The 27299-nt window shown below is 40.3% G+C and overlaps 3 protein-coding genes and 1 long non-coding RNA gene across 7 annotated transcripts; 2 read left to right on the forward strand and 2 right to left on the reverse strand.

Moving 5' to 3' along the window:
- Positions 1-1902: 1902 nt before the first annotated feature.
- On the forward strand, positions 1903-18417 carry crlf1a (cytokine receptor-like factor 1a). 4 transcript variants are annotated; one of them, XR_007882079.1, is made up of 10 exons: positions 1903-2357; positions 6106-6384; positions 7896-8025; positions 9218-9387; positions 14326-14483; positions 15630-15704; positions 15839-15932; positions 17183-17371; positions 17526-17592; positions 17795-18417. XR_007882079.1 is itself a non-coding variant. In XM_051389023.1 (10 exons), exons 1-9 carry the CDS (start codon positions 2285-2287, stop codon positions 17547-17549), a joined length of 1188 nt encoding a protein of 395 aa, XP_051244983.1. In that variant the 5' UTR covers positions 1904-2284; the 3' UTR covers positions 17550-17592; positions 17795-18417. The 4 variants fall into 4 exon arrangements, 3 of the variants coding, with proteins under 3 accessions (XP_051244983.1, XP_051244993.1, XP_051244974.1); XM_051389023.1 differs by having other exon boundaries at positions 1904-2357; positions 17183-17367; XM_051389033.1 differs by having other exon boundaries at positions 1904-2357; positions 17526-18417.
- Positions 9645-11994, reverse strand: LOC127356955 (uncharacterized). The gene is made up of 2 exons (XR_007882083.1): positions 11532-11994; positions 9645-10824 (listed from the first exon to the last, which is right to left on the reverse strand). It is a non-coding gene; the product is annotated as an uncharacterized LOC127356955 (long non-coding RNA).
- A 2654-nt stretch (positions 18418-21071) lies between the features above and the next one.
- odf3l2a (outer dense fiber of sperm tails 3-like 2a) lies at positions 21072-23780 on the forward strand. The gene is made up of 5 exons (XM_051394302.1): positions 21072-21332; positions 21709-21819; positions 21949-22071; positions 22757-22898; positions 23243-23780. Exons 1-5 carry the CDS (start codon positions 21284-21286, stop codon positions 23586-23588), a joined length of 771 nt encoding a protein of 256 aa, XP_051250262.1. The 5' UTR covers positions 21072-21283; the 3' UTR covers positions 23589-23780.
- On the reverse strand, positions 23774-27200 carry ebi3 (Epstein-Barr virus induced 3). Its single transcript, XM_051394309.1, has 6 exons — positions 26861-27200; positions 26284-26398; positions 26060-26141; positions 24969-25086; positions 24702-24865; positions 23774-24121 (listed from the first exon to the last, which is right to left on the reverse strand). Exons 1-6 carry the CDS (start codon positions 26952-26954, stop codon positions 23972-23974), a joined length of 723 nt encoding a protein of 240 aa, XP_051250269.1. The 5' UTR covers positions 26955-27200; the 3' UTR covers positions 23774-23971.
- Positions 27201-27299: the final 99 nt, after the last annotated feature.

Consider the following 27299-nt stretch of genomic DNA (forward strand, 5'->3'; position numbering starts at 1 on the left):
TGACCGGCATTTTCACGACAATAGGACTGCAAGCAAACCAAACACTGCAGCTGTTTATGTTAAGGCATCCAGAGCAACTGTTTTTTTCTTCTTAGTTCTTGAACATAGATCCACTTAGAATAAACCCCAGGATTATGTTTTATGTGAAGTATTACCGTAGAGGAGGTTAACTCTCTCTAAAGACAATTTAAAGCTAGACTATGTAACTTTTGTTGAATGGCAGCCACTGTGTCCAAAGGCCGGGGGGGTGTCACAAAGATGTTTTACTCTGGTCTGCAGTGACTCCCTACCTCCAGGGTAAAAAAGCCATGTTTCCATGGTAACAGTCAGTGACACCTGCTGACCAGTGACACCAAATGACAAAAAAAGAAACAAGGAAAACATGGCTCATAACTTGTGGTTTGCTAACAATGCAATGAGAAGGAAAGGAGTTTTCTAGACATGGCGGTAACCTGATGGAAATATACAGCAGTGAGGAGGTTGTTTGTTTGTAATGTGACTGACGACGAAGCTGCAGCAGCACAGCTCGGACACAAATAGGGGAGTAGGGCCAAAGTAATTCAGGATATTATTGCAGTATCTTTGTTAAATTTGTCAAAATAGTCAATTTCATCTTGAACTTTTATTGTTTTGTCTCTTTTTTGGCAAATTAATTAGACAGAAAATATGAGTGTAGGGAGGTGGAGAGAAAGTCTGTACACATTATTTTCATATGTGAATTGTTAACATTCACCCAATACCTGTCTATCACAACACACCTACGCATTGTTTCACTCTTCATTAAATTATACCACTAAAATGTTCTTATATCTGTTAAAACAAAACATATTTCTGTGGGATTGAAATCAGATGAGCAGCTTGATATGGTTGCTTAGTCGGCCATGGTTTTTAGTTTGAAAAAAACCCATCAGAATTTACAGAATTTATGGCAAAACTAGTCTCATTCAAGAATTAAACAGCCTATAAGTGTATTAGTTAGACTTATACAAAGTCAAAGTCTGCCTTTGTGAAACCAGCCCTAAAAATCACAATTACAAGAAAATGTTAAATGCTAATATAATATAAAATATATAATATAGTCGCACAAGTAGATAAGCCTCATAAAGTCATCAAAGTGACCTTTCATTAGCTAACATTAGCCACCATAAGCTACCGGTCATCCCAGACCAAGTAAGGCTGTAGCAGCGAGTTTATTGAATAGAGCAAGAGTGCATTTAATTTCTTAAGTATTCAGCAGAGGAGAAATGTGTTATTTCAAAAAGTTACATCGTCTTGTTTTAACAAATCCTTTTAAGGTTAACTGAATAGGGACTGCTGTGACTAGAAATAATTTAATCTGTTTAAAACTGATATTTCCATTAAATGACATCCAGGGTCAACAGAGGGTCAGCAGATTCCTTTAACCCAACACACAATTATTGGACATAAAGAGATATTAGGGATAGAATTATAGGACATTAGAGCTACAGTAGTCTGTACAGTATAGCAGTTTCCTATGTTAATGAACACATCATAATACAGTTATGTCAAATAGTGCATCTGAGTCAAAACTGACAGAAAACATCATAATTCAAGTGGGTACAAAGAGGGTTTTTTGTGTGTGGAAAAAGAGAGTCTGTGTCACACTGTCTCCATAGACGAAGACATTAAACAGAGAAAAAGACACTTTAGGATTTGGAAATCTTTCCTGTTGCTCTCAGTGACTCAACAGCCTCCTATGGTGAAAAACTGTAAAGCAGAGACCTGAGGCATGGAAAGTAACAGAGACAGAGTGATTCAGTGAAAGTGAATGGCCCTGACTCCCCTACCCATCACTGAAGGGGGGAGAGGTTGAAGGAAGAAAAAAAAAAAAGAGCAGTGAAAGGACGGAAAGAGGGGGGAAATGACTGGCGACTGTGTGGGAAGAGAGAGAGAGAGGAGGGGCTTAAAAAGTATGAACTTGTGTATGATTAAGCTGCAGGAAGCATTAAGAAGGGAAAAGAGTGCAAACGGGACGCGGTATACTCACTCTTTTAGCCTTTTAATGAGGACGAGTTGCCTTATGGCTTCTCAGAGGGTGACTTTTTCCACCGGGTCACACTTTTTCTAGCAGGGCTCCTTCACTCCTGAGAGTTGTCTTGTTAATAAAATCCGGAGCATTCAGCCTGAACCCCGTGCTGTTTTTCCTCTTTCCACCGTGCGTAATTATCTCTCCAGGATCGAAAAGAAGGCGACATCACAACAACACGAGGACGAGGGATCAAGACAGACATAAAAAAATAAAAAAAAACAACTGGGGGGGAAAATGAAAGCCGTCTTGGATATCTGCTGGATTTTCCTCATGCTGCACACTCCCGGCGTGCTGTCCTTGTCCACACGTAAGTTGCACACAGATGTCCATCGATGCGCAAAGTCGTGGTCTTGGCTGGGGAAGGGTTTTTGGTTTGGGTACAAGGGGCTGCCTTTTTGGTCCACAAAGATTAGTTTAATCCATGTGTCACCCGAATATCTTAGTGTAAACAGCTCAGTGTGACACTGTCCTGCTCTGGTATGCATGGTTTTTAAAGATAATGCAGTTGGGAAATGGATTTTATAATAGTACAACACGCTTCAATGCAAACATCACAGATAAACTATAAGCCTTGGTAATGGTATTGGAGGAATATTATAATGTTATCAGTGTGGGATAAAAAGCATATTTTAGAAGGGTATATTAGTCAATATAAACATTACAGAAATACTACAAGCCCTGATAAGATCATTATGATGTCATGTGGGATAAAATTACTGTTTTGGAAGGATATTGCATAAAACCTGCAAGCCCTGATAATAATATTATGGAGATGTTATAGTGATTTTTAAAGAGGATAAAACCCTAAAAGGTTGCTCTTACTCCACTAAAGAGTTCCAAAGATACAGGGTTTCCATAGGAGGAATAAATCAACATAAGATTATGTAAATCCCTTATAAGGAAGACGTAAGCTTCACAGTGATCTTTCATGGGGGAAAACTGCATTTGAAATATGTTTCCAGTGCTAAATAACTCAACAGATTCCTTCCTGAGCTGCTTTACATAATAAGGATCCAATTCTGGCTGGTTTCTGGACACAGTGAAAAAGGACAAATGCCACTTTGTCCACCTGACACCTCCTGTTATTGATGTGCTCTTGCTGAAGTATACTGGCTGTATCCCTGCAGAGAGGACTCATCTCCCAAGAGGCTGAATTTCAACAAGTCAGGCCATAATTCGTTTAACACATGGAGGGCAAGGGGGCTTTACGAACCGCAACAAAACAGTGACATCATTTGCTCGGGTTTTGGAGAATGTTAACCGGCAGCTTAATGCACAGTAACGTAAATAAATCAAAGTTATGTCCGCTTCCCCCGTTAAGTGGCTGGATTAGTTTTTATGGTGAGCTCACTGGCAAAGAGCAGCTCCTCAGAGAGGATCTCCTGTTATTCATCCTGTTTGAAAGGCGCTAATAAAAGAAAGTATACTTTTAGGGGCTTATAGAAGACAATGGGCCTTGATCATAAACTGCCCTGCTGTTTATTATAGGCCCTAATAGGTCATTACTGTTTTATTCACTGTAATGATGGAGGTGCTTCCCCTTCATTCAGTGTGCTGTGGTTTACAGATGCCACTGAAATAAAACAGTTTAAATGTGGAATTTTCTTACTAACATATAATTAGATTTTAGTGCAGCTTATAATGCCATAAAGTTTGAGTTTATATGTCCTGCTAGCGTATAAAAGGGGTATTTATATTGGATATGATCATTTAATACCAAAGATTTCACTATAAAACACACAAAATCCTAAAAAAAACAGCTTTTTAATTCAAAAGGAACTTCTCGTATCGTACATGTCTCATTTATCCTGCCTGTGCTTGCCCTTATTTGAATTTGATGTTAGACAAGATGATCCCTCCTCTGTTCAGATAAGAGCGTCAATTAAATTAACCTAGAGCATAAATGTATAAAAAATGTTTTTAGAAACATCCACCGCTGTCTCCTCAATCTCCTTTCAGATGGTGTTGCATGGCTCATTGTCACTAAATGTTGCGTGACTTCTTCCACTCGGCTCGTCCACACTGGCCCCTCAAAATGTTCCACATGTACGTCTATTGTAGAGCAGACAGAGAAAAGTATAGGCTTTCTTTGAACCGCCACATGGATGAGTCGAGAGTAAATAGGTCTTTACAAAACAGGAGGGGATGTCATGTACCTTTGAAGACTGACAGCACAAAGAAAAGTGTTTTCCGACTTAAAACTAGCCCTAAATGTCACTCAGACCTCCTAAAAATTGAACATTTTTCTTGCTCCTCATTACATCTTCCACTATTGCAGGGGTAAACTCCCCTGCCCCGATCCGAGTTGTGCTTCAAGCACCCTCAGCTTCTCCAAACAAATAACATTTTACAAGCCATTTCCTCCAGTGAGCGTGTCAAGCAGAGACAATAAACAGGAGTAAATGCGTCTATCACTGAAGTGTTTGAACTGTAGAATACTGGGTTTAAGGGGGCTTCACACCCCGCTCCAGGGCAATGTCCCGTCCTCTGTGTCCGGAATACATAAACACTGATTGTTATTCAGCTGGATCAGCATATTATTGACTAATCATGGTCTGCCTTTTGGTTCGCCGTATCCGGTGACAAAGACAGCCGCCCTCTGTGCATATGTTTGTTTGCATTCATGTGTGTGCATAAATGTGTGGAAGTGTTGTGTCAAAGCTCCAGCCAGGGTTATGAGATTAATATTGGTGTGGAGTTACAGTTGATTTAACTTCTTCAAAAGCCCACACAATGTCTGTCAGCGTAAGGTGGCTGGCAGCTCAATAGATGTGCCCCCGGGCCCCAGATTTGTAGTGGTCTGACAAAGTGTTGACGCTCTCACTCGCTCACTGCTCTGTCTTTTCTGCATGGAAATCCTCTTACTTACATGTTTTCATAGAGCTGTCTACTCAGGTGGGCAACATTTTCCTTTAAAATCCTCCAATCTGAAGAAATAAACTTGCTCTCCGAATCTCTTCTCTTCTCTTCTTCTGGAGCATTCTTTACTCGTACTAAGGGTCAGCAACCTTTACTATCAAAAGAGACATTTTGGCCAACAACAATCAGTTTGGAGCCGCAAAACATATTTGAGCCTGATAATGCTAATTTCTAGCTTCAGATCAAGCATACCAGCAAGCATCGCGGTTGTGAAAGCAAACAAATCGGCTCATGTGATATTAAATTTTCTTTTATTAGATTTTGAATCCATAGTTAGCCTAGCCTGGGAGACTCAAAACTAGTTGGTTTTTCCAAAGTCTAGAGTCTTTAAAGGTCCAGTTTGTAACATTTAGGAAGCTCTATTGCCAGAAAATGCATATGATATTCATAGGTATGTTTTCATTGGTGTATAATCACCTGAATATAGGAATCATTTGTTTTTCTTACCTTAGAATGAGCTGTTTTTATCTACAGATTCCGTGGGTCGTCTTCTAATGAGTCTGTCATGTTGAACTGCCATGTTTCTACAGTAGCCCAGAAGAGACAAACCAAACACTGCTTGTAGTTTTTTTGCGAGTTTTGCAGCCTCCGTAGTTTCTCCTACACACTTCACAGTCCAATCTCATTCCCAGGTCGTCAAACACAGACACGTTCGTGCACGTTAGTTGCAATCTGAAAACTTCACCGCTTGACGCCACTAAATCCAACACACTGGATCTTGAAAGGCATCCTCCAGTGATTTAGTATGACGACTCCAAAGAGAGATATCCTGAATTGTAGTCCCCTAGTATGGATCCAAACCCTGGATCCTACATATCCCACAATGCAACTGTAAAGCATATTTTAGTAGTCCCTCTTTATCTGGGAAACACCCACATCCTTCAGGCTGCACACTTCCGGTTGGTAATTCAGACTTTCTGTCTAATATTTGAAGTTTCAAGCCTAAACTCATAGCCTGGAGTACATCACTATGACATCATCAGGGTTATTTCCTTAGAAAGGTCCGTCCAGAGCCACGAAGGACATTATACGGCTGATTCCACATGCTGAATAGCGCTCTAAGTGTTGAGTAAACTGACCTTCGAGTGTAAATTTGTTTTCCTCAACTCTCCTCCTCTAATACCCATCTCCTCCAGATGTAGCAGTAATCTACCCCCAGGACCCCGTCCTTCGCATGGGGTCCAATCTAACCGCCAGCTGCTGGGTCCACTCCGACCTCGGCGTCCACGCCAGCTCTCTGTTCTGGACACTCAATGGTCAACAGCTGCCTAGCTCCCTGTACCGAGTGCTCAGCCCGACAAACCTCAGTGTGACGCTGGCTGGGCTCAACGCCTCGAGGCAAACGTCCGGTGACAACCTGGTCTGTCACAACCACAAGGGACACATCTTGGCGGGCTCCTGCCTCTACGTCGGGAGTAAGTTGAAGTTTGTCAGTGGTTATATGATTTTTCAGCTTTCAGTCAGTAGTAGAAGGATGTGTTTTTATTTGGCCACAATTTCTGAGACAGGAACCTGTCTGCATTTGTCTCTCTGCTTCACTGTTAAGGAAAAAGTGTAAATACAAGGCAGAACAGGAGCGGGAGTAGCTGCACAACCAAGAGGAGAGAGGAGTGAAAGGGAAATGGGGAATAAAGGGAGACAACGAGGAAGTAGTGGGCAGATTTTTAAGTGTCCCCACACAGTTGTGGCCGTATTTTATGTTTAGTATTCCTGCCTTCAGGCCAGTGAGAGGCCTCCATGAGTGTGTCACTTTGTGACGCTTTGACCACCTGTGTAGTCCATTACTCGCATAATCACTCATAGGGCATGGGTCATAACAAGACATTTTACACAGACGCCTTTGTACTTCTGTACTTATGAGGACCAGCATTTACATAATGCGTTACCTAGCCACTCAATATTTATTTATGTTACCTTCCAGAAGTAATTTGACATTTTGGGAAGTATGCTTATCTGTTTTCTTGCTGGGAGTTAGATGAGTAGACTGATGCGATCTCATGTCTTTAGGATAAATATTAAGTTACAGACAGCAGCTGGTTAGCTTAGCATTAGCACATCTGGCACATAACCACTTAACACTGGTTTTGGATTCAACAACTGCGATATAGTATGTTTATTAGGGAGCTTTAGAGGTGCTGGTAGAACAGTCGGGCTAGCTGTTTGCCCCTGTTTCCAGTATTTGTGCTAAGCTAAGCTAACAGTAGCTACATATTAACTATACAGAGTGAAAGTGGTATCTTTTTTAGTACCCTGACCACTAAAACTAAGCCTTAAACGATGATTCTGTTTATTACAACTTTGGTCTTGTAGTTTTGGCCATGATTTCTATTGGTTATGATGACATTGTATCAACAAAGTAATTGTAATCACTACAGTATAGTCTGACTGGGCAAGAAACAATGATTAAACACTTTACTTGGAGGTAAAGTTGAACTTTTCAGGAGTCACAATAATGTACCCATGAAGAAACACGTGCTTTCATTTTCCCAGACACACACACACACACCCACACACACACACACACACACACACACACACACACAGACAAGGAGATGCAGTCGGGATCTTAATCTCTGTGCGACACTGGTGTTGAGCACCCTGTGTTCTGAGAGACGAGGAATGTTGGCAGGGATCCCGAGTTGGACCAAATCAGACAGCACACACACACACACACACACACACACACACACACACACACACACACACACACACCGAGACACTCACACACACACCAATTAAGAAAAAAACCCCACCAATTTCTGAGGAACATCACTAGTGGGTGAATTACACTCAGGAGGAAGGGGCTGAAGTAATGGCTGGAGGTAACTCTGTACCCTCAATGACCCCACATCTTCCCTTCTCTACCTTCCCTCTGTTCTAATCTCCTTTCTCTTCACCCATCTCTCTTTCTCTCTTTCCATCTCAGTGCCTCCAGAGAAGCCGGTCAATCTGACCTGCTGGTCCAGGAACACCAAAGACCTGACTTGCAGCTGGGCTCCAGGAGGAAAAGGAGAGACCAACATTAGCACACAGTACACTCTCAAGTACAAACTCAGGTATACTCAGGTCATTCCATTCACAACAAAATCAACTTTTTCTTGGGAATTAAACATAAACCTTTAGAACAAAATTAACGCTATTTGCCCCAAACACACACATACCGCTGTAATTAGTACAACTTCCTCTTTCGAATAATGACTATGATTTTGAGGATAGAAATCCATAAATCCATTTAAATATTTATAATTTTTAAGCATTTACACCATCAATATATATTTATGTAACGCTATCTTGGGTGACATATTTAGCTGTGGTTGCTAGAGGATACGCTTCCCGGAATCCAACAAAGCAGGATAGATATGCTAACATTAACCTAATCTCTGATATAGTAGCATCCAGGATGCATCAGTGGATGTGCTTGCCTTGACTTTATATCTTGCATTTTGGTTTTAGATAGGTGTGTCACTCTTACTGCAGATCCATGAACATTGCTTCAACATGTGGAGAAATCCAAAGTTTGACAAGCTTGCCATGCTAAGCTATGATTGGCCAATTGGGTGAGGAGGCCTTCAGCGAATGGGCAATTGATAACATTTCTGAGTAGCCTAACCTATTTGGAAAATTACAACATGTAGAGACATGTAGGAAACAAAGGGAGTGAAAACCAAGTAAAACAAGCCTTAGATTCAGATGGATGAAGCATCCAACTTGGTAGCCTTATTGCGAATGTTCCCAGTCAAAATCAACATATTTTGTGAGTTTTCATATGCCTCTAAAAAAGCCCCAGGAGCAAGTTAAACAGAGCTGGAAACAGCACAACATACCTTATCTCTTTGGCAGAACATATTTTAAGAGGAATAACATCAGTGGTTGCCAGAAGGTGAAACCCTTTCAGAAAAGTCAAATTTCACGAGAATTAGGAGAAACAGGTTTTCATCTGGGAATGATACATTTTCAGAAATGAGTTTCAGATGGGTTGTAAGCTCTATTCACATTTTTAATTGTTAAATCCACTATTTAAAAACACCAGAAGGGAAATGACTCGACATGCAGTGCCCACAGGCACACTAACTGCAGTGAAATGTCTTACTGCAGTGAGATTACTGTAAATAAGGACTTAATAAAACCACAAGATCCAGATAAACTCTTAACCAGTAACACATTATACAATAAATTCTATATCACATTTTATTCAAGGATATTGATACTGTCCAGAGTTATTTCAGTACTTTCTGTTTTTCCTCTCAGATGGTACGGTAAGGAGAAGGAGTGTGAGGATTACACTCATTCGCAGCCGTACTCCTGCAGCATCACTCGGGACCTGCACCTTTTCACGCCCTACGAGATCTGGGTGGAGGCCTCCAATCAGCTTGGCCAGGCTACCTCTGATGTCATCACCCTCGACATCCTAGACGTGGGTGAGTGTGAGAAGGAGTGAACTTTGACCCGCTTTCTTGAACTGCTGTAATTTAGAGCTTAGATCCCAATGTCAGTGAGCCCTCAGGTTGTGGTCTAGGACAGTGGATACCAGCCTTTAAGGCTTGGGACCCTTGAAAAGACAAAGCAGTGTCTACCTGCGCCCCCTTGTCACAGGTTGTGTCTACAACCTGTAAGTAGTTCACTTTTTAGTGTTGTTAAAGGAAGAATGAAGCAAATAAAAAGAAAACAATGAAACTTGTGACACTGAACAGCCTTTATTATAAAAGTCACAATCAAAGATTACTTAATTTAAAGGCACAGTCAGACATTTTGAAAAACGCGCTTATTTCTTTTCTTCCCAAGAGTTAGAGGATAATTAGCTTAGCTTAGCATTAACACTAATCAAGGGTTAACAACTAGACAAATCATAAATATATGCCTTCCAGCACCTCAAAAGCATATTAATTAACACGTTGTATCTTGTTTGTTTAATCCATATAAAAACTTTGGCGTAACAGCAACAATTTGTGGTTTTACGGGGGGTGGGGTTATGTGCCAGACATTTTCTTGGCCAGCAGCAGTGACTTCAAGTTTTCACAGAGCCAGGCTAGCTGTGTCCCCGTTTCCTGTCTTTATTCTAAGCTCTTAAATTTTGAAAACATACACATCATTTTGTGCAGCAGATTCAATGTATTTCTTATAGAACTAGATCCCAAAGGCTTTAAAGATACCAAGTATATTAAAGCTGCATTTTGGGGTAATGTGTATAAAATGAAGCACAATATTGTCTTGGGTTTGAATATTCTTCCCAGCTGGAACAAGCTTCAGTATATGTGATACTGTCAGGCAGTGTGGAAAAAATATTTAATAACCTTGAATAGGGTAACAAGGGTTACGATAACTATTTTTGTTGGATTATATAAATGTCCCAGAAATAATTGTAATAAGTGATATTATTGTCATTTTAAGACCATTTTATACCACTGATATAATGATTACCATTATAATTCAAGTACACCCTTTCAAAGAGCAATTCATTTTTATTTCTTGAGAATATTCAGAAAATGGAATTGGAATATATATAAAAATATTAACATATCCTAAATAAATAAAACAAATAAAACCACACAACCAAAACTGTAAATAAAATGGATTCTCTATCATACGATAAGTCGATAATGTAATTATTGTGACAGGCCAAGTAAAAACTGTAAGTCAAGCCAGGGGTTTTCAAACATTTTCATGCCAAGGAATCCCCACAATACATACACATTAGACCATGGACCCCAAACTGAGAGAATATAGTCTTATGTTTTCAAACTGGGATCACTATAAATTACAATCAATCAGAAAAAACCCATTTCTTCCCTTGTTGTTCCAACTTCCAAAAAAATCCTCCTTCTGCTCGGGAATTCCTACAACCCACTCAAGGATCCCTGTTGGTTGAAAAACAGTCAAGCGGTTCATTCCTACTCCTATTTATTATCTCAAGACCCCTAAGATTTATCTTGTGACCCACAGGTTATGAACCATGAATGACTTTAGCTTTAGCCTCAAATGGGCTGTCCATAAAATGCTGAAGAAGAGCATCACTTCACTTTATAAATAAATCTCTTATATTCCTACAGACAGGACATTGGCTTGACTTCTGTGGCTTCTTGCTTTTGGAGAGAGTTGTTCACAAGCCTTCATCCAGCTTCACGCTGATAGGAACTGAGCGGTGTTCCCTTTTAAAGCTTTGTTATGTGGTTCCTTGTCTAGCTTAGTGCGGTTTAAGCAAACGGAGCATGCAACAAGACCAGATTCTTCTCTTTCCTCATTATCCGCTAAAAAACACTCACACACTCACACACACTTGCATGCACGCACCTGGACAGGCGTAGGTGTGACGAATGGAAACGCCCTCTCTTTTGATGAGCTCATTTTCTCTTTACTCATGCTCACTGGACACACACACAAGAAACACACACAGAAAACACTCGCTAACCCCCTTTAATCTAGAGTTGGAATGTTCCAGACTGATCCACAAACCTAATCCCATCTCCAAGCCGACTGCAGACCCCGAGGCCCGAGGAGTTTGGGCTTTGAGGCTTTAAGACTTGGACCTGAAATAATACAACCTGATTAGCTTGGAGCTCTTCACCTGGTTCACTCCTAACACGCTCCGATCGGTGCCTGGGAAATGTACCGAGAGAAAACCATATAGGGTTTCAGAGGTGAAGGCGTCACTGGCGAGGAAACAAGCGTCCATCAAACTGTAATCCTTTTCCGTTCCCTAATGTATGCGCACACACACCTGTTTACACACCCTAGGGGCAGGGCAGGGCCTGGTAACCGTATAGAAACAGAGAGGCAGGCAGAGCGTAGGCGGTTTCTGGACTTGTGTGTGCGTTTTTGTTTCACTCAGGTTGCCCTGGCCATTTTTTTCATGAAAGTTTCCACAACAGCAGCAGGTCATAAAACACAGCAACCACACCTGCGCTGAGCTGCTGTGAGTCACTCGCGTCTACGGTCATGTCTAATCAGTTATGAAGGCGAGGCGGAAACACCTACAGTCTTCTCTGCATTCCTTAGTCAAGGGGAACCCTCTGATCTGAGAGACTAGAGGCAACTTGTATTGGTCTGACGCTGAGATGAGGATGTGTTTAGGAATGACACAACGATGATTAATCTGTAAACTGTCAGGTCTCATTGACTTTCATCGGCAAATGCATGTAATGTATAGAAACAACACTTGTACTTGTCAAATAACTTTGTCCTCTATTATGCATACCATTTGAACAATTTTGTCTTCTATGGAAGTCCAGAGGTGATGAGGTAATAATTTTACAATAAATTAATTATCCTAGTGTCTGAGGATATCTTTGGTTTGGGCTTGTGATTAAGGAATAATTGTCTTGAAAAAACAATAATAATGTGATGGAATATCTTCTTTATCTCAAAATAACAATGAAAGTAGAAGAGAGATGAGATGAGAGATATTATTATGAAACCTGCCGTCATGCTTTTTCCAAATTAATGGTTGTCAAATTGAAAAATTAGAAATGCTATGTATGTTATGAGACCTCATACTTTATACTAAATATAGTCCATGGATTTATTCTACTTATCTTTGTATGATGTTTAATTTTAGATAAGTTAAAGTGGAAAAGTAAGGGGTAACAAAACATGATTATTCCAGTTATTATGAGAAAACAACTCATATCATAAATATGGGGTTAAACTATGGTTGTTCTCAGCTTCCGTACTGTATTAATCCTACTTTGAAATTATTATTTTTCACTAGTTAAGCCTAAATAATTTAAAGAATTAAAAACCACTGCAATTTAAAGCTGGATAAGTAGAGAAAATCTCCAAGAAGAATACATTGAAGTGCATCCATTATTTCAATAATTGCAGGCTATCTTCACTCTGGTGTCACTGTACTAAGATGTTTTACCAAAGCTTTAACAGTTACATTTCCTTAGTTTTACTCTCCACCTTTGTGTTACGACGGATGACTGTGCGTTCCACCGTTGCATTTACGCTTTTTAAATCACCCATTAGTACAAACTGACGCGCCTGAAGTAACACATTTTAGTTGAGCGAGAGACTCCGGTTCCTCCATACACTGGCGACCAGAAACGAATCCTCTAAAACTCTCGTGTCAACTCCCACTTTTTCCCCTCCACTGAATCTTTCCAGTCTTCTTCTTTCCCCTGGGTCGTCTTGTTTGTTTATTGCTAAGGGATGACATTATGAAAAGGAACTGAAGTTGATATTGAAACGATCTCAAAAGCCCAAAACAAAACGCGAGGAAAGTTAAAATAATGGTCTGTCACCATATGTTTGTTTGTCGAAAAGATAATCGTTGTCAGATGAAAAAGCCTCTTACAGCTCACACAAGTCAACTCTTCAGAAACTAGGAGGCACTCAGAGACCACAAACCTCCGCCAACGCTGAACAATCCTTCAATGTGCTGTTACACATAAAGACATCACTCCTACCGCTTTAAATTTGAATTGAATGGATTTTCTTGACCCCGCAAACATTACTCTAAAATGTAGAAAGAAGCCCCCAAGCGATGGATTTTTGGCTAAAAATGATAATATGGGCCATCTGTCCACCAGAAGTTTATCATTAAGTTCTTAGGATAGAAATATACTTGCTAATGGGTGCAATAAATTAAAATATACCCCAGTTTGGGCCTCTTGTGAAATCATTGTTTGTACATTTGAGATTCTGCGCTGATTATGACATTATAGTCACGCAACAAACCACAGCTTTCCTCAAGAATAAATAGAAATCCAGCAGGTTGTTTGGCAACATATACACTAATCTTTTTAAAGACGTTTCTTAAATCCTTAAAACAGCTCTAATCAATATTTTTATATTAACGATGGATCAAATTACTGTGTGTTAGTGACTATCTGCATAGTGGAGCATTGAGCCGCTAAAGAGCCAGATATTTCCCGCAGGAGTTGGTAGAGACCAAAAACAGAGCTAAAAAGGGAATGTTGGCCTAACATTTGGCAGGAGGACAGTGACACAACTCCAAATGAATGATTATGTTTCTCGGTGTGTAAATAAGCATCTTTGCTAACATGTTGGCCATAACAGCTTTAAATGGTGATAATGTGTAATCGATCATGACAATAATGATATTTTCAGCCCTAATGTCACTGATCAGTGCTCAGTTTCCTCATACAAGTGATTTTTCTTCATTACAGATCTGTTTGGATTCATTCTGGGTCTGACTTGTTAGAAAATAGTAATAGTTTTAGATCTCAAAGTGATGTGTAACAGTCAAAAACTCTAATTTATTAGTTTTACTATCCCAGAAGACTGAGGAAGTTAGTAAATATTTGGAACCAGTTGATTTTTGGCACATCTTCATCGTTTCAGCTCTTGTTGAGATCTTATTATATAATAACCTCCTTCATCTCCTCTTCCTCCAGTGACCACGGACCCTCCATCAGGTGTGACTGTCAGTCGCGTCGGGCAGTTAGAGGATCAGCTGAGTGTTCGCTGGGAGGCCCCGCCCGCTCTCAAGGACTTCCTGTTTCAGGCCAAATACCAGATCCGCTACAGACTGGAGGACAGCCAAGACTGGAAGGTAAAGGACAAGGACACACAGTTATAAGGACATAAATCTGTTCTCTTGTTCTCTTACATACAAACAGTTATATTACTGCAGGACTGTCCCAGCTGTTTCTCATCCTAATGCTGTAATCACCTCTAATCTAGTCTGATTGAGGCCTGCTCTGCCAGATGAGTTAATAGTTGGGCCGTTCGAAAACTTTCATCACTCATAAATCTAGGAGTCAGGTTTTGATCAGGAGAAAAAAACACAGGCCGGAGCCACTGTGTATACCTCTCTTCAAACTTTTAATGAATGAAAAATACAGTGTAAAACCTTCAGCCGTGCAGATGGTGCTTCCCGGAATTCATATGAGTCCTCTGGGTACGAGTGAAGATTCTAGTAATTAAGGGGGAATTACACAGATGTAATATAAGCAAGTCTATGCTCGCAAAGTGGAAAAAGAAAAGAAGGGGAGTGGAGAGGAGGCGGCGGAGGGATGAGACCGCTTCGAAGGAGGAGAGAGGAGACTTAAATCCAAGCGGCTTTAAGGGTTTGGTGGTGAAAACAAAACACTGTTTCCCTCTGAACCGGCCCTAATCATGAGGTCATGCTGAGGAATGGAGGAATACATCTCAGCTGTTAATGTCTTCAATATGGCTGTAAAGACGCTCAGCGTTTTGGCTTCCCCACGTCACATCATTAGCCCTCTGATGCCTGTAATTTCCATGTTCTGTTTTCTGTTGTAGCCGCTCTTAACAAGTGTTTACAGACTGAATGCCAGAGAGAAAGTGGGGACTATTAGACATTATTAACTGCAGCGTGTGGCCGTTTCTTTCTCTCTATCTATTAGCCTGTCTTTATTTTTGCCATCTGTCTTTATATTTGTAGGAGTACCTGTGCACGCTCCTGTGTGTGTTTCTCAGCATATCCAGCTCTGTCATTCGTAATATAGAGCAGATTTTACCCAGCAGGCACGATTACATGAAAATATTTTCATAAACATGCTGATCAGGAGCCACTAAACAATGTGGTGTGCATGCATGTTTAGATCTGTACATGGTTTGTGGTTGTGTTTTCTACATCTTGACTCTGCCCTGTGTTTTAGTTTATGCCCATTGGTATTTAATACTGCGGTCAGACCTCCAGCGCTCAACTCTTCTGTGTTTTTTTCTAATGTAGGTGATGGATGACGTTGGGAATCAGACATCTTGTAGACTGGCTGGACTGAGACCTGGAACAGTGTACTTTGTCCAGGTATGGTACGGTGTGTGTGTGTGTGTGTGTGTGTGTGTGTGTGTGTGTGTGTGTGTGTGTGTGTGCCATGTGTTGAAGTGTATGTAAGTGTGCTTCAGATTTGGCCTGTGTTCATATTCTTGTATTTTCTCCAGGTTCGCTGTAACCCCGTGGGCATCTACGGCTCTCGCAAAGCTGGGATCTGGAGTGAGTGGAGCCATCCTACAGCTGCATCCACACCCCACAGTGGTGAGCACACACACACTCACTGGACTAAATTTACTCAGAAGGCATTTTTTCCTCTTGATCTCAGTTTTTGTGCGCCTTTTGGTCCATTTTAAGAGGCAATTTGTACTCCTAAAATTTGTTTTATATCATGGCGTACCACACGTCCCACAGTTCTTTCCCACTGCTGGAAACTGGCAGCCTCATAGAAGAACGCACTGGTGCTGTTTTACCCTTCTTTACCCTTCTCCCAGCCTGTTTTGTATTGTATTGGCAGTTTTATTTTTTTGGCGGTTGCATTGGTTAAATCACATCAAATCGAATCAGATCAAATCACATCAAAATCCACAGCCAAACCAAATCTAATTATTGCCAAACCAAACATTACAAAATCAAACCAGACTATAATTATGTAATGTTTTGGTTGCTACACAAATGGATTCACAAAAACTGATAAAAAAGATCAATAAAGGAGACTGAACACAATTTAAGTCGTGCTGCTTGCCCTACTGGATGCAATAAAATTGTGGCTACCTGCAGTAGTTGTCTCCCCAGACTTAACAATGAAATTGCAGAATAAAATGGTGTCAGAACTGATTAGAATGATGACCACAACTATGAAAATAAAACATGGGATGCAAAAAAATTAAATTTTCCTTAAAGGGTTTCCCAGAAGGTCCCATGAAAGACAGGAATTTGGGAAATTGTACCAGACTGACTTTTTTCATGGCTTTTCATGGCTCTTAGTGTATCTAACACTGGCGCACACACACACACACTGTAACTAAGTGCAGTTAAACTTGTAATAACTGATTATTTGGCCACTTGGGGGCAGCAGAAACAAGTTGTGAAAACAACATATAACCATCTTTTAAGTTGATAACTTGTTAGCAAACAGTTGCTTATTAACACATTCAGCAGACCAATATTTCACAAAAATGTGTGTAGCAGAACTTTGTTTTGTTCTCCCACTCCCTCAATCATCTTGTGACCCTTCAAATTTATGACGTGGCCCGACCCCTAGGCTGGAAACCACTGGACCACCTAAATGCCTATAAAGTAGAACTAGCTCCACCTCGACAGCTAAAGCAGTAAAATTCTACTTACCCATTGATGCATCAGTATTTACAATCTAATAATGTCATATATAATAATATATAATTACAGGGGCCGTTTTACTGCAGTAGTTTTACTTGAGTACTTCTTCCACCACAACACCAAAGCTAGTCTAACTCCAGTGTCTTTCTCTTCCTCCTTCTGTCCCCTTCTTGCAGAGCGGTTGATGTCTGGCTCCTGTGACTCAAAGTCCAGCGGGGACTCCAACTCCACCCTGCGCAGGGAGCTGAAGCAGTTCTTCGGCTGGGTGCGGAAACACGCCTACGGCTGCAGCAGCATGTCCATGAAGCTGTACGACCAGTGGAGAGTGCTGATGCAGAAATCCCACAAAGCTCGCAACCAGGTAGGTAAGCATCACTAATGCAGGGACACACATTTGTATTCAAATCTAATCACAGACATGCATTCAGACATGTGCCGCACAAACGGATACACACTCAAAGTAAAAACGGTTTGTTTTATAAAAAGCTGATTTGTAACAGATTTTGTCTTTTAATTCAGGTTCTCCAAGGGGATAAATCCTAGCACACGCTGCCTTTTCAAGCAGAAAACAACAGAAAAGAACTGAGTGAGTGTGTTTTTGTCTATGTGTGTGTTTGAGAAAGAGAGATTGTATTCTTATATGGGAATTATAGGACATTTTGCTCTGGACATTTTGTGCGAATACCAGCTGTGGCCGGAGAGAGAGGACATCCAACGAGAAGCTGTGAGATTATCCTCTTTTAGGCGTCTTTTCCAGTTGACATGAGCAATTTTTTTTGTCTGAAAAGGTGCAACTGGGAGGAGCTGAAAGGTGGATTTGCCATGGACATCCTGGTATCATTATTAGAAAGTGACCATGCGGACTATTCTGCTTTCTCAAAGGACATTGTAGCATGAATAACTCGGGCATCAGTAAAGACATTTGACATGTACCTGCTCTAAATATGCACAGAGGTGATCAAAACAGATTCAAACAAACTAGAAGTGTTGCCCCAAGCATCTAAAAGTATTCTGAGACCTTTTTCTGAGCTTTTCCCGTGGATCCAATGCACCATCTAGTGGCTGTTCATGGAGTCCATGGACACTGTGCTCCTGATGTAAAAAGATAAAGTATCAAATTATCATACAGTATTTTCTAATTCATGCTTTGTTATATAAGTGGATAATGTGCCAAACTGGTTCACCCAGCGTTCATGTGTTTCTGAGCAACAGTATGTGACTGATGACATGATGGTGTTTGTGTATGGAGACGTTTCACTGCCTTTATTTTTGTACTGAATTGTACCAGCATATTTAAAACTGTATAAATTTATGTTTTATTTCTTAAGTTATGTTTAGTTAGTAAAGAAATATCAATGACTGAAGTTGTTTATCAATCTCTAATGTTGTTATATAAAAATGTTGTCAGAAACAGGGTTTGGAAATGAGTTGTGTGCACACTACAGCAGCAAAGCAGACACTGTCATAAATTTGCTCCTCCTGTTATCTTTTCGGACAGTATGACTTACTTCTCAACATCATTTCCTGCAGGGATTGTCTGAACTGAAATAGTTTAAAACAGAAATGTATCCACGTGTCATAATATGAATACAGAATTTAATTTTCTTCTCATGTCACCCTCAAAATAAGCAGATATGCATGGAATAAATTGTGTGACTTATAGTGACACTATCACTATCAGTTTCTCCTCAAAGAAGGAAAGAAACAGAACATCTGGTCAGTAATTTGCTGCCTTCGGTTTTCATTATCTTTAGCTCATGTTGGTAGAGATTCAACATTTAACCATGAAGACAAAGTTGCAGTTCACCTACATTAACAGTATCATATAGGGAAATAAATGGCTTTTTTATTGCTAAAGTTTCAACATACACTGGCAGTGATCTTGATATATTTTTCCATATATATATTTTTATGCTTGTTATTCCTGCTCTGTGGTGTTTTGAACACACTTTAGCAGTCAACATCAGATGGAAAAGTGAGCACAACAGAAGATTAAGGCCAAACTAGAACACACTCAGGGGCTCCGCTGAGGCTGCATAATCCTCTAAATCTGTTATTAATTTTAGTTTATTAGGGGAAAATTTTATGCCTTCATTATAGATGACAAGAAACAAGGAGACATAGAAGGCATGACATACAATGAAGGTCCCCATATGACTTTTTCTCCCTTCTCCATGCACCTTAGAGGTACTGTAGGTGAAGTTATGCCACAAATCCTTACTCACTTATCTTAAATACAGTTTAGGGATATAATGTGCAAAATATATAAATGTCAAGTGAGTCAGAATAATCAAGTTTTCATCAGATTGTACTCACATGCCATCTAAAATACTCACAGATGGAAATGGGTGTTTAGCATGTAGGAGAAAAAACATAAAAACACTGGCCACATGGTGGCGCTATCTGCTCCTAAATATAATTAGTTCTTCCTTGGCCTGTGGCCTAACTTTTCAACACTTTTAATTGGAATTTCTGAACGAGCTCCTGAAGACAAACAGACAATCAGAAATGAAAACTTTGGAGAGGGCGGTAAAAAGCTTTGTGTAATGAATCCAGGCTGCATTTCCTCTCCGTCCTCGGTCTCTTGAACATGTCTCACACTGCTCGCTGCATTGTCTCAGTTTTTATCAGGAGGAACTTAAGACACTGGTTGTTTCCTGTCGGTGCCCGCCTGTGTAACGGGTTCCTCTCCTGCTGGTGACCCAGCAGGGTCTTATTACTGTGACCACTCAGAGTCACTAGTGGTTAATATTTAACTGGTGTGGGGTTTAACTTAGTCATGGCTCTGCTCTAAAGGCTTTAGTTACCTTCAGGGGTAGAATTAGTCAAATGGGAGAGCAAATTTCTACCTGAGTTTCTCACACTGGAAAGTAAACATCTTTGTATTTGCCCAAACTTAATTCTCCTCAGGGCTTTTCTGCCACAGTTGACACTTTTCAGATGCTGCCTGTGTGCTAAGCTAGCAGTCTAAATAGCCTTCTGTGGAATATGGTGCTGTTTCCTCAACTTGTTGTTGGCTGCAAACCACTTTTTATGCCCCAAAATTCTCACAATCCCACAAATTGAAATTATGTTTTGTAGTTTGAATGGAAAAGTTGTATTTTTATTCTGTTTTCAAGAGCGTGGATTAAATATAGTTTATATCTACAATATTTTGTATTTATTCTCATCATTATTATTAGTCTCCTGTTGCTCTGTCTGCACATTAAGAACATAACAGTGAAAAAATGCTCCATTACAAGTCCTGCAATTAAAATCAAAATAAAATAATACAAATAAAATTATCAGAAAAGGTACTATGCAGAAAATACTTGAATATTTTTATAGATTAGGGAATATACATAAATTATTAGGTGTGGGGGTCAGAAAAGAACATGGGTTATGTACTTTCTCTAAGAAGGGGAGTGCAGGGGTGGGTCTTTTGACCCTACTTTATGTTGTATTTCTGCCTTCACTTGTCCTTCCCTCGTGAAATTTAGTGCAAAAAAATCAAATACTTACCTCAACAATATGACAGGCTACAGTTCTAGCACTGTATTTGGGCTTTCCTGATCACTGAGCATGCAGTTGCATCCGTATGCTCATTAGAGATCTTCCACTGACCTAAAACATATTTATCGAATAGCAAAAAGATTGTCAAATCTTTACACTAATCACTTCATGGTTTTTATTACAGCAATGTTGAGCTTGCCGAATATCCACTTGCAACATAAGATCAGTGTAAGTCCTTTCATTTTTAATAGCATGTGTGCTGTGCTGCTATTAGTTACAGCATACATACTGTAGTTGAGAGGTTCACCACACATACTGCAGTTCAGTTTAAGTAACCTGATGCTTCGGGACAGGATGACAAATGAACTACATGATACTATCATATTTATTGTTGCACTTTCACCATGAATCTCTATTTTCATTATACAGTTAGCTGTACAGAAGCATGCTACTACTGTGCTGATTTTGTTCTTAACCAAAACAATCACTGTTCGACCTCTTTTTAGCCTTGACAGAGTCAACTTTTTGGCCTTGGTGGTGAACACATTTTGTCCTAAGGGGACCTCGTAGAAAGGGAGGTGGAGAGCAGGTTGGGGCGTACCCAGGCCCTCGGTCAAGATAGGGTTTCTTCACCTCATGCTCATGTATAATTCAGCCCAGGAGGCCATGGATTACCAGGAGAGAGCCACACATACACAAAAAAGGAGGTGTCTGAAGTGACAGAGGACCCAAAGAGGCAGAGGAGAGGACAGAAGAAGAAAAGGGAAGAAAGAGGCTGGCAGAGAATGCAGGAGGTGGTGAAGAAACGGCCGATAATCTCTGCTAGAGAAAGAGGTCAGTTCAAAAAAATCTGTATGCCTGTGTGTGTGTGTGTGTGTGTGTGTGTGTGTGTGTGTGTGTGTGTGTGTGTGTGTATGTGTGTGCTTCCACATGGACTATATTATAGCTGAACTATTTTTGCTAGGAAATTATACAGCCATTGCTCCACACTTGTTTGAGATTTCGACTTTGTTTAGAATCCATTCCCAAACAAGCACAGGGAGAACGTTAAAATGCATAACCATAGAAAATAGGTCAAAGATCTCCATATGGAAATCATCAGAGACTATACACTGAGCCAGAGAGCGGCGGGCGTGCTATACTGCTGCTTGGAGTTGAATCTGAATCATTTTTATCACTGTCCTCGTCCTACTCCTCTTCTCATTGTCAGGCCCGGGCCCTGGACGCTACGCTCTGCCCCCTACAGTTGGATACATCAACCATGACTTCACCAAGCCCAGCAGCCCGGCCTACTCCTTCCACAGCCGCTTGAGCAGTGCCAGTGAGTTAACAGTTACTCACAGGGATCTTTAATGCTTTGTAAACTTTCTTATGCTAAGTAACTGTCACATCCTGTTATGAGGTCTAAAGGTGTCACAGGATAGTCGCTTGTGTATTGTGTTTTCTGTAGTGGTGTCCGTGGACTCCAGCCCAGGACCAAGGTACCACATTGATGCCAAGGTCACCCGGTTTGGTCGGATGGAAACCCCCTCCTACTCCATTTTGGGCAGAGCAAGGCGCACAGGGACTAAAGGTGATAAAAAGGAAAAAATTATATATATATATATATATATATATATATATATACTATGTCTTTGTAAGTATTTTTACAGTTTGATCTTAGTACTTTTTCTTAAAGCAGCAACAAGGAACTTTAATTTTTATTGTGGTGGCCCCTGTGGACAAAATGGTAGCGCTTCCACCACCCTTATTAATTAATTTCAAGGGGAATCCAACAGAAGCCGACCTGGTGGGAGACATTAAGAATATATAAAAATATCCAGTCTTCTCACAGATGGTCTTGCTTGTTTCTGTAGTTGATTTAAAGGCATCAGTATTAAATTGAGAATATACTGTAACCAGTTAAAATCCCCTTGAAGTATATTTAAGTAAAATATCCAGGTACTTCCTCCACCGCTGAATGAAACATCTTGAACGCGCGCACGCACACACACACACACACACACACACACACACACACACACACACACACACACACACACACACACACACACACACACACACACACACACACACACACACACACACACACACAGATAATCAGGTAAAGAGATTTTATTTTTCTTCATCACACTATCAAAAGATTAGAGGAGGATTAGAGACTATTTCCTTCATACACTCTCACGTTCAGGCCTGCAGAGTTTTTTCTTTTCTCTTCATCAAAACTTTCCAAAACAAATTTCTATTCGTGTTCATAGGTGAGCTGCAGCAGACTCCAGGGCCGGGGGCCTACAGCCCAGAGAAGGCTCCGCCTCTCAATGCTCACCACAGACCACCATCCTACACCATCGGCAACCGCACCAGATACCGCTCTGTGGATGCTGTACCAGCACCCAACAGGTGAAGACAGCAGGACAGAGACAGTACAGGACAAGGCTGGTGATATTATAAGTATTGTCTCCATACCATAGAGCTCTATTGTTTCCCCAAATACATCAGTGGTATGTTCCTTCATTATAATGAACGTGGGCACTGCACTGAGTCAATGCCACATATACTAGCCCCCAATGAATGCACTATTTACTCCTGTTTGCTAAAAACTACGGTGCTCATCGTTATTAGGATATCATTTAGCTGTTTAAAAAAAGTGCATACTTGTGACCTGTTTTTAAAGATTTACATCTTCAGCAGGATGGGTTAGGCTAAAAAATAAGCTGAATACATGTGTTGTTTTTTCACTCCAGCTACTGTCTTCCTAATCTGCTGGGCTGCCAGGTGCCTAACAAACCCTCCAGTGCCAGTTTCAGTTTCTCAGCCCGGAGGAAGGTTGGAGCTCCCACCGAAGACCTCTCCATGAGTCCCGGACCGGCAAAATACAACAGCATCAACCCAGACATTTACCGCCAGCGCCAGCCCTCATTCTCCATGCAGAGCCGGACTAAGAGGCCTAATTATTCCTCTGCTATTCCTGGTCCCGGCACGTACAGCCCAGAGAAGTTTCATTTGCACCTCCCCAAACCTCCTTCCTGCACAATGGGCGTCAGACACTCTGAGTTTGTGACCCCACTTGTAGTGCATGTAGTCGACTGACTGCTTCAATACAAATTTTTCACACAAATGTGGAGCTGCCACACAAGGATAAAATAGATAAATGTGTCTTAAAAAAGGTCAAAACAGGTGATAAACTGTTCATATATAAACTGATCAGACAGATACATTATGGTTACAATATTATCAGTTGCTCCAAAGACCAACACAAACCAAGAGAGACAATATTCAGTAGAAATGGTTTTATTGTACACTGTACAGATATCTATTTATTACTTTATAAATAAAACAAAACATCAATAATTATCACTTGCATTGCTCATGCAGCTGCAACCACAATGATGCAACCTGTTTGCAGTTTACTTCACTGCTAGCTTAAAAGGAGAGGAATAAATAAAACAGGAAGTGAGAGGTCATCTGTACGGTTACACTCTTGGTATGGTGATTTTTACAGGTAAACTCCAGTCACTGCACTCGCCCAGACCCAGCAGCTCCTTCGCACACACCTTGAACAGGTAGGGCCTTCCCGGTGTCAGCCCCTTCAGCTCAACCTTGGTGCTCTCAAACGGACCCAGCTGGAGGAGAAAATGTATGATAATTTTTTCTTTAATCACCCATGAACATCTACATTTTCAAAATAAAACACAATGACTCTACTTGAATAAATAGGTTTAAAGGCATAGTTAGAAGTTTACTGTGTCCTTTAAATATGAAGCTACAGCCAGGAGTTGGTTAAAGCTTAGCTTAGCAGAAAGACTGAAAGCAGCTAGCCTGGCTCTGTTTAAAGGTTGAATTAAAAGTCTACCAGTACCTCTAAAGCCAACTAATTAACACCAAAGTGAATAAACATATTTCCCAAAATGTTAAACTAATCCTTGTATAAGTGTATCATTTATATGAACATAAAAACTGCTTTCCAATCAACACTTGTCATTTTAAAGTAATTGTTATTTAAAACTGTAACTGTAAACACTATAAGATGTATTGTTGTTTATATGTTTACATTTAACACTAAACTCAAAAGCTACATGATAAATTACCACAGATTTCCACAGACGAAGGGACTTTTTAAAACTTTTTTGAAAAGAGTTTGGGTAATTTTGGACTGTCTGTGGTATCGGTATATGTGTAAGTTCTGATGAAGATTACTCTTACATTGACAGACTTTGGGATACCCCAGCTTTCCCACTGATACAGTATCTGGTACTTTAGGGGGGCGATGTCCAGGTTAGCCCACGTAGGGGGAGGGAACCATTCCACCAACAGGTTTCTGATATCAAGAGGGGAAACCCGGACGTCTACGGGAGGATCTGGTTTCACTACAGACAGAAAGAAAAACAAAAACGTTCTTTACAGTATGCACTACATTATACATTCGTCACTCTCCTCACCTTAAGGATTAGTTCTAATGTCAGTTCTCACCTATATCCTCCATCATGAAACTTGAAAGATGGGAGCTGCTTCCACCAGGATAAACTGCTGTGACATTGAGGATGTAGTCAGTGAGAAGGTTCAGGTTGGGAAGGAGGCAGCGCCAGAGCTAAACAAAGAAACAGAATGATATGTGATACAAGGTAATATATATTATGTGTAGCTTTATATATTATATATATATATATATATATATCCTTTTCAGTCTATTTTATGTCTCAATTCAGAAAATCTCCAGGATATGAAAGTAATTTGCTAGTTTTCACACACTGCCAGCTTAATTCCTTATTTACTTGAAAAATTAAAACATAATAGTAAAAACACACAAAATATAGATATGTGCAGGACAGCAGTGATGCTGAGAATAACTCTATAATCATTGCATAACTGATCACAATGTTCCTTATTTCTCATATCTTACTGTCAGTCACATCAGACTCACAAGACAAACTGTGGTTTGTGGTTGATTACAGCTGTAACAGAAAAACCGAAGAGGGGTTTTCCCTGTTTGGAAAGTTTTGGAACAACATTACAGCATAAAATCCTAACAAATTTACCTATGTTTATTCTTTACATCAAAAATATACTAAGTTTCATTTTTTCAAAATCCGATTTGAGTGAGTTTTGGAAAGCCCCTCTTCAGCTGGAGATACAGTACAGTACAGTGGAGTACAGTATAATGCAGTACAGTAGAGTACAGTACAGTACATTACAATGCAGTAGAGTACAGTACAGTACAGTATAATGCAGTACAGTACAGTACAGTACAGTATAATGCAGTATAATGCAGTACAGTACTGTATAATGCAGTACAGTACAGTACAGTATAATGCAGTATAATGCAGTACAGTACTGTATAATGCAGTACAGTACAGTACAGTACAGTATAATGCAGTATAATGCAGTACAGTACAGTATAATGCAGTATAATGCAGTACAGTACTGTATAATGCAGTACAGTACAGTACAGTACAGTATAATGTAGTACAGTACAGTATAGTGCAGTATAATGCAGTACAGTACAGTATAATGTAGTACAGTACAGTACAGTATAGTGCAGTAGAAGTAAATAAAGCTGGTACCCGTTGAGATGAGGATGATGAGGATGAAGAGTTAGGTTGGATGAGATGGCACTGCTCGGTGACCGTCTGCCTATGTCTCTGACTGACAAACACATTCACACACATACAAATGAGTTCCTCAATGACACTTAATGACAACTGGAGTCTGTTCTGCTAAAAGGTGTCAGTGGTTTGGGGTCAGCACATGAGAGGAGGAGGACAGTTGTTTTATTGCTCAGATTTACCTGTAGCTGGTTATGTAGTGTACTGGTGGGGAGTGAGAGGGTTCAGGCCAGGAGCAGAGAGTCCCATTCGGATAGTTAGGACACCAGCAATGCACCTTGGGAGTGAAGGCAGGATCTGAGAGAAGAAATTACACTTAAAGTTGCAGCGGGTGACTTGAATAAAATGTGTCATATTTCCTGAAGTTTTCAGTAGCACATGAGACACAATCTATTAATACAATCTGGTTCCTCTGGCTCCTCCTAGTGTTAGCTGTTCTCCAGGAATCCACCACGCCTGAACAAAAACAACTCAACACTAAACTATCTTTCTTGGCTGTGACTGGTTGTTTTCATTCAGGCACAACAGGAGCAGAGCATAAAATACAGATTACGCATTATATCCTTGCTTGTGTGTTTTTATTGTTCCTATTTATTCAATTCCCATTTTTTCTTGCTTGCTTGTCACTCATCAATAAAACATACATTAAAATATCACCAAAAACCCTTAAAAACAACAGCATAGCCTTTGTGACATAAAAAAACCCCTCATAAAATTACTATAAAAGAATAATTATTTTTCACACAGATTGATACTCACTCCCTGATGTTGCAGTTGCCCTCAGCAGGTCCAGTGCTTGGCCTCCAAGAACGCAAATGAGAAGAGTCAAAGTGACGTACACACTGCCAACCATTGTAGCTATCAGTGCTTCAGCCAGTAATTATTACCAGAGTTTAGTTTGTCTACAAAGCTTAGTGTTAATAGCTAAATGCTATAATCAACCCTCACTTATGCAATATATTGACTGCTCTATACTATTGTTCCGTTGCTCCGTTTCTGTGACGGTCAGATCTATTCTGCAAAGTCAAAGTTCAGAGATAACTTCGTTACAGTCTACTGCTGACAACTCTTCGCTCTGTGTGCTTGAGCAGCTGATCGACACTTTAAAGGCAGCCGTGGTCATACTGAAAGAGGAACAGCGCATTTGGTTTTATCACAGGAAAACCTCCTTCAGAAAGAACCGCCAAGTAACTGTTAA

This window comes from Dicentrarchus labrax, unplaced genomic scaffold, assembly GCF_905237075.1.
Source record: "Dicentrarchus labrax unplaced genomic scaffold, dlabrax2021, whole genome shotgun sequence".
In the NCBI taxonomy this organism is placed as follows: Eukaryota; Metazoa; Chordata; class Actinopteri; family Moronidae; genus Dicentrarchus; species Dicentrarchus labrax.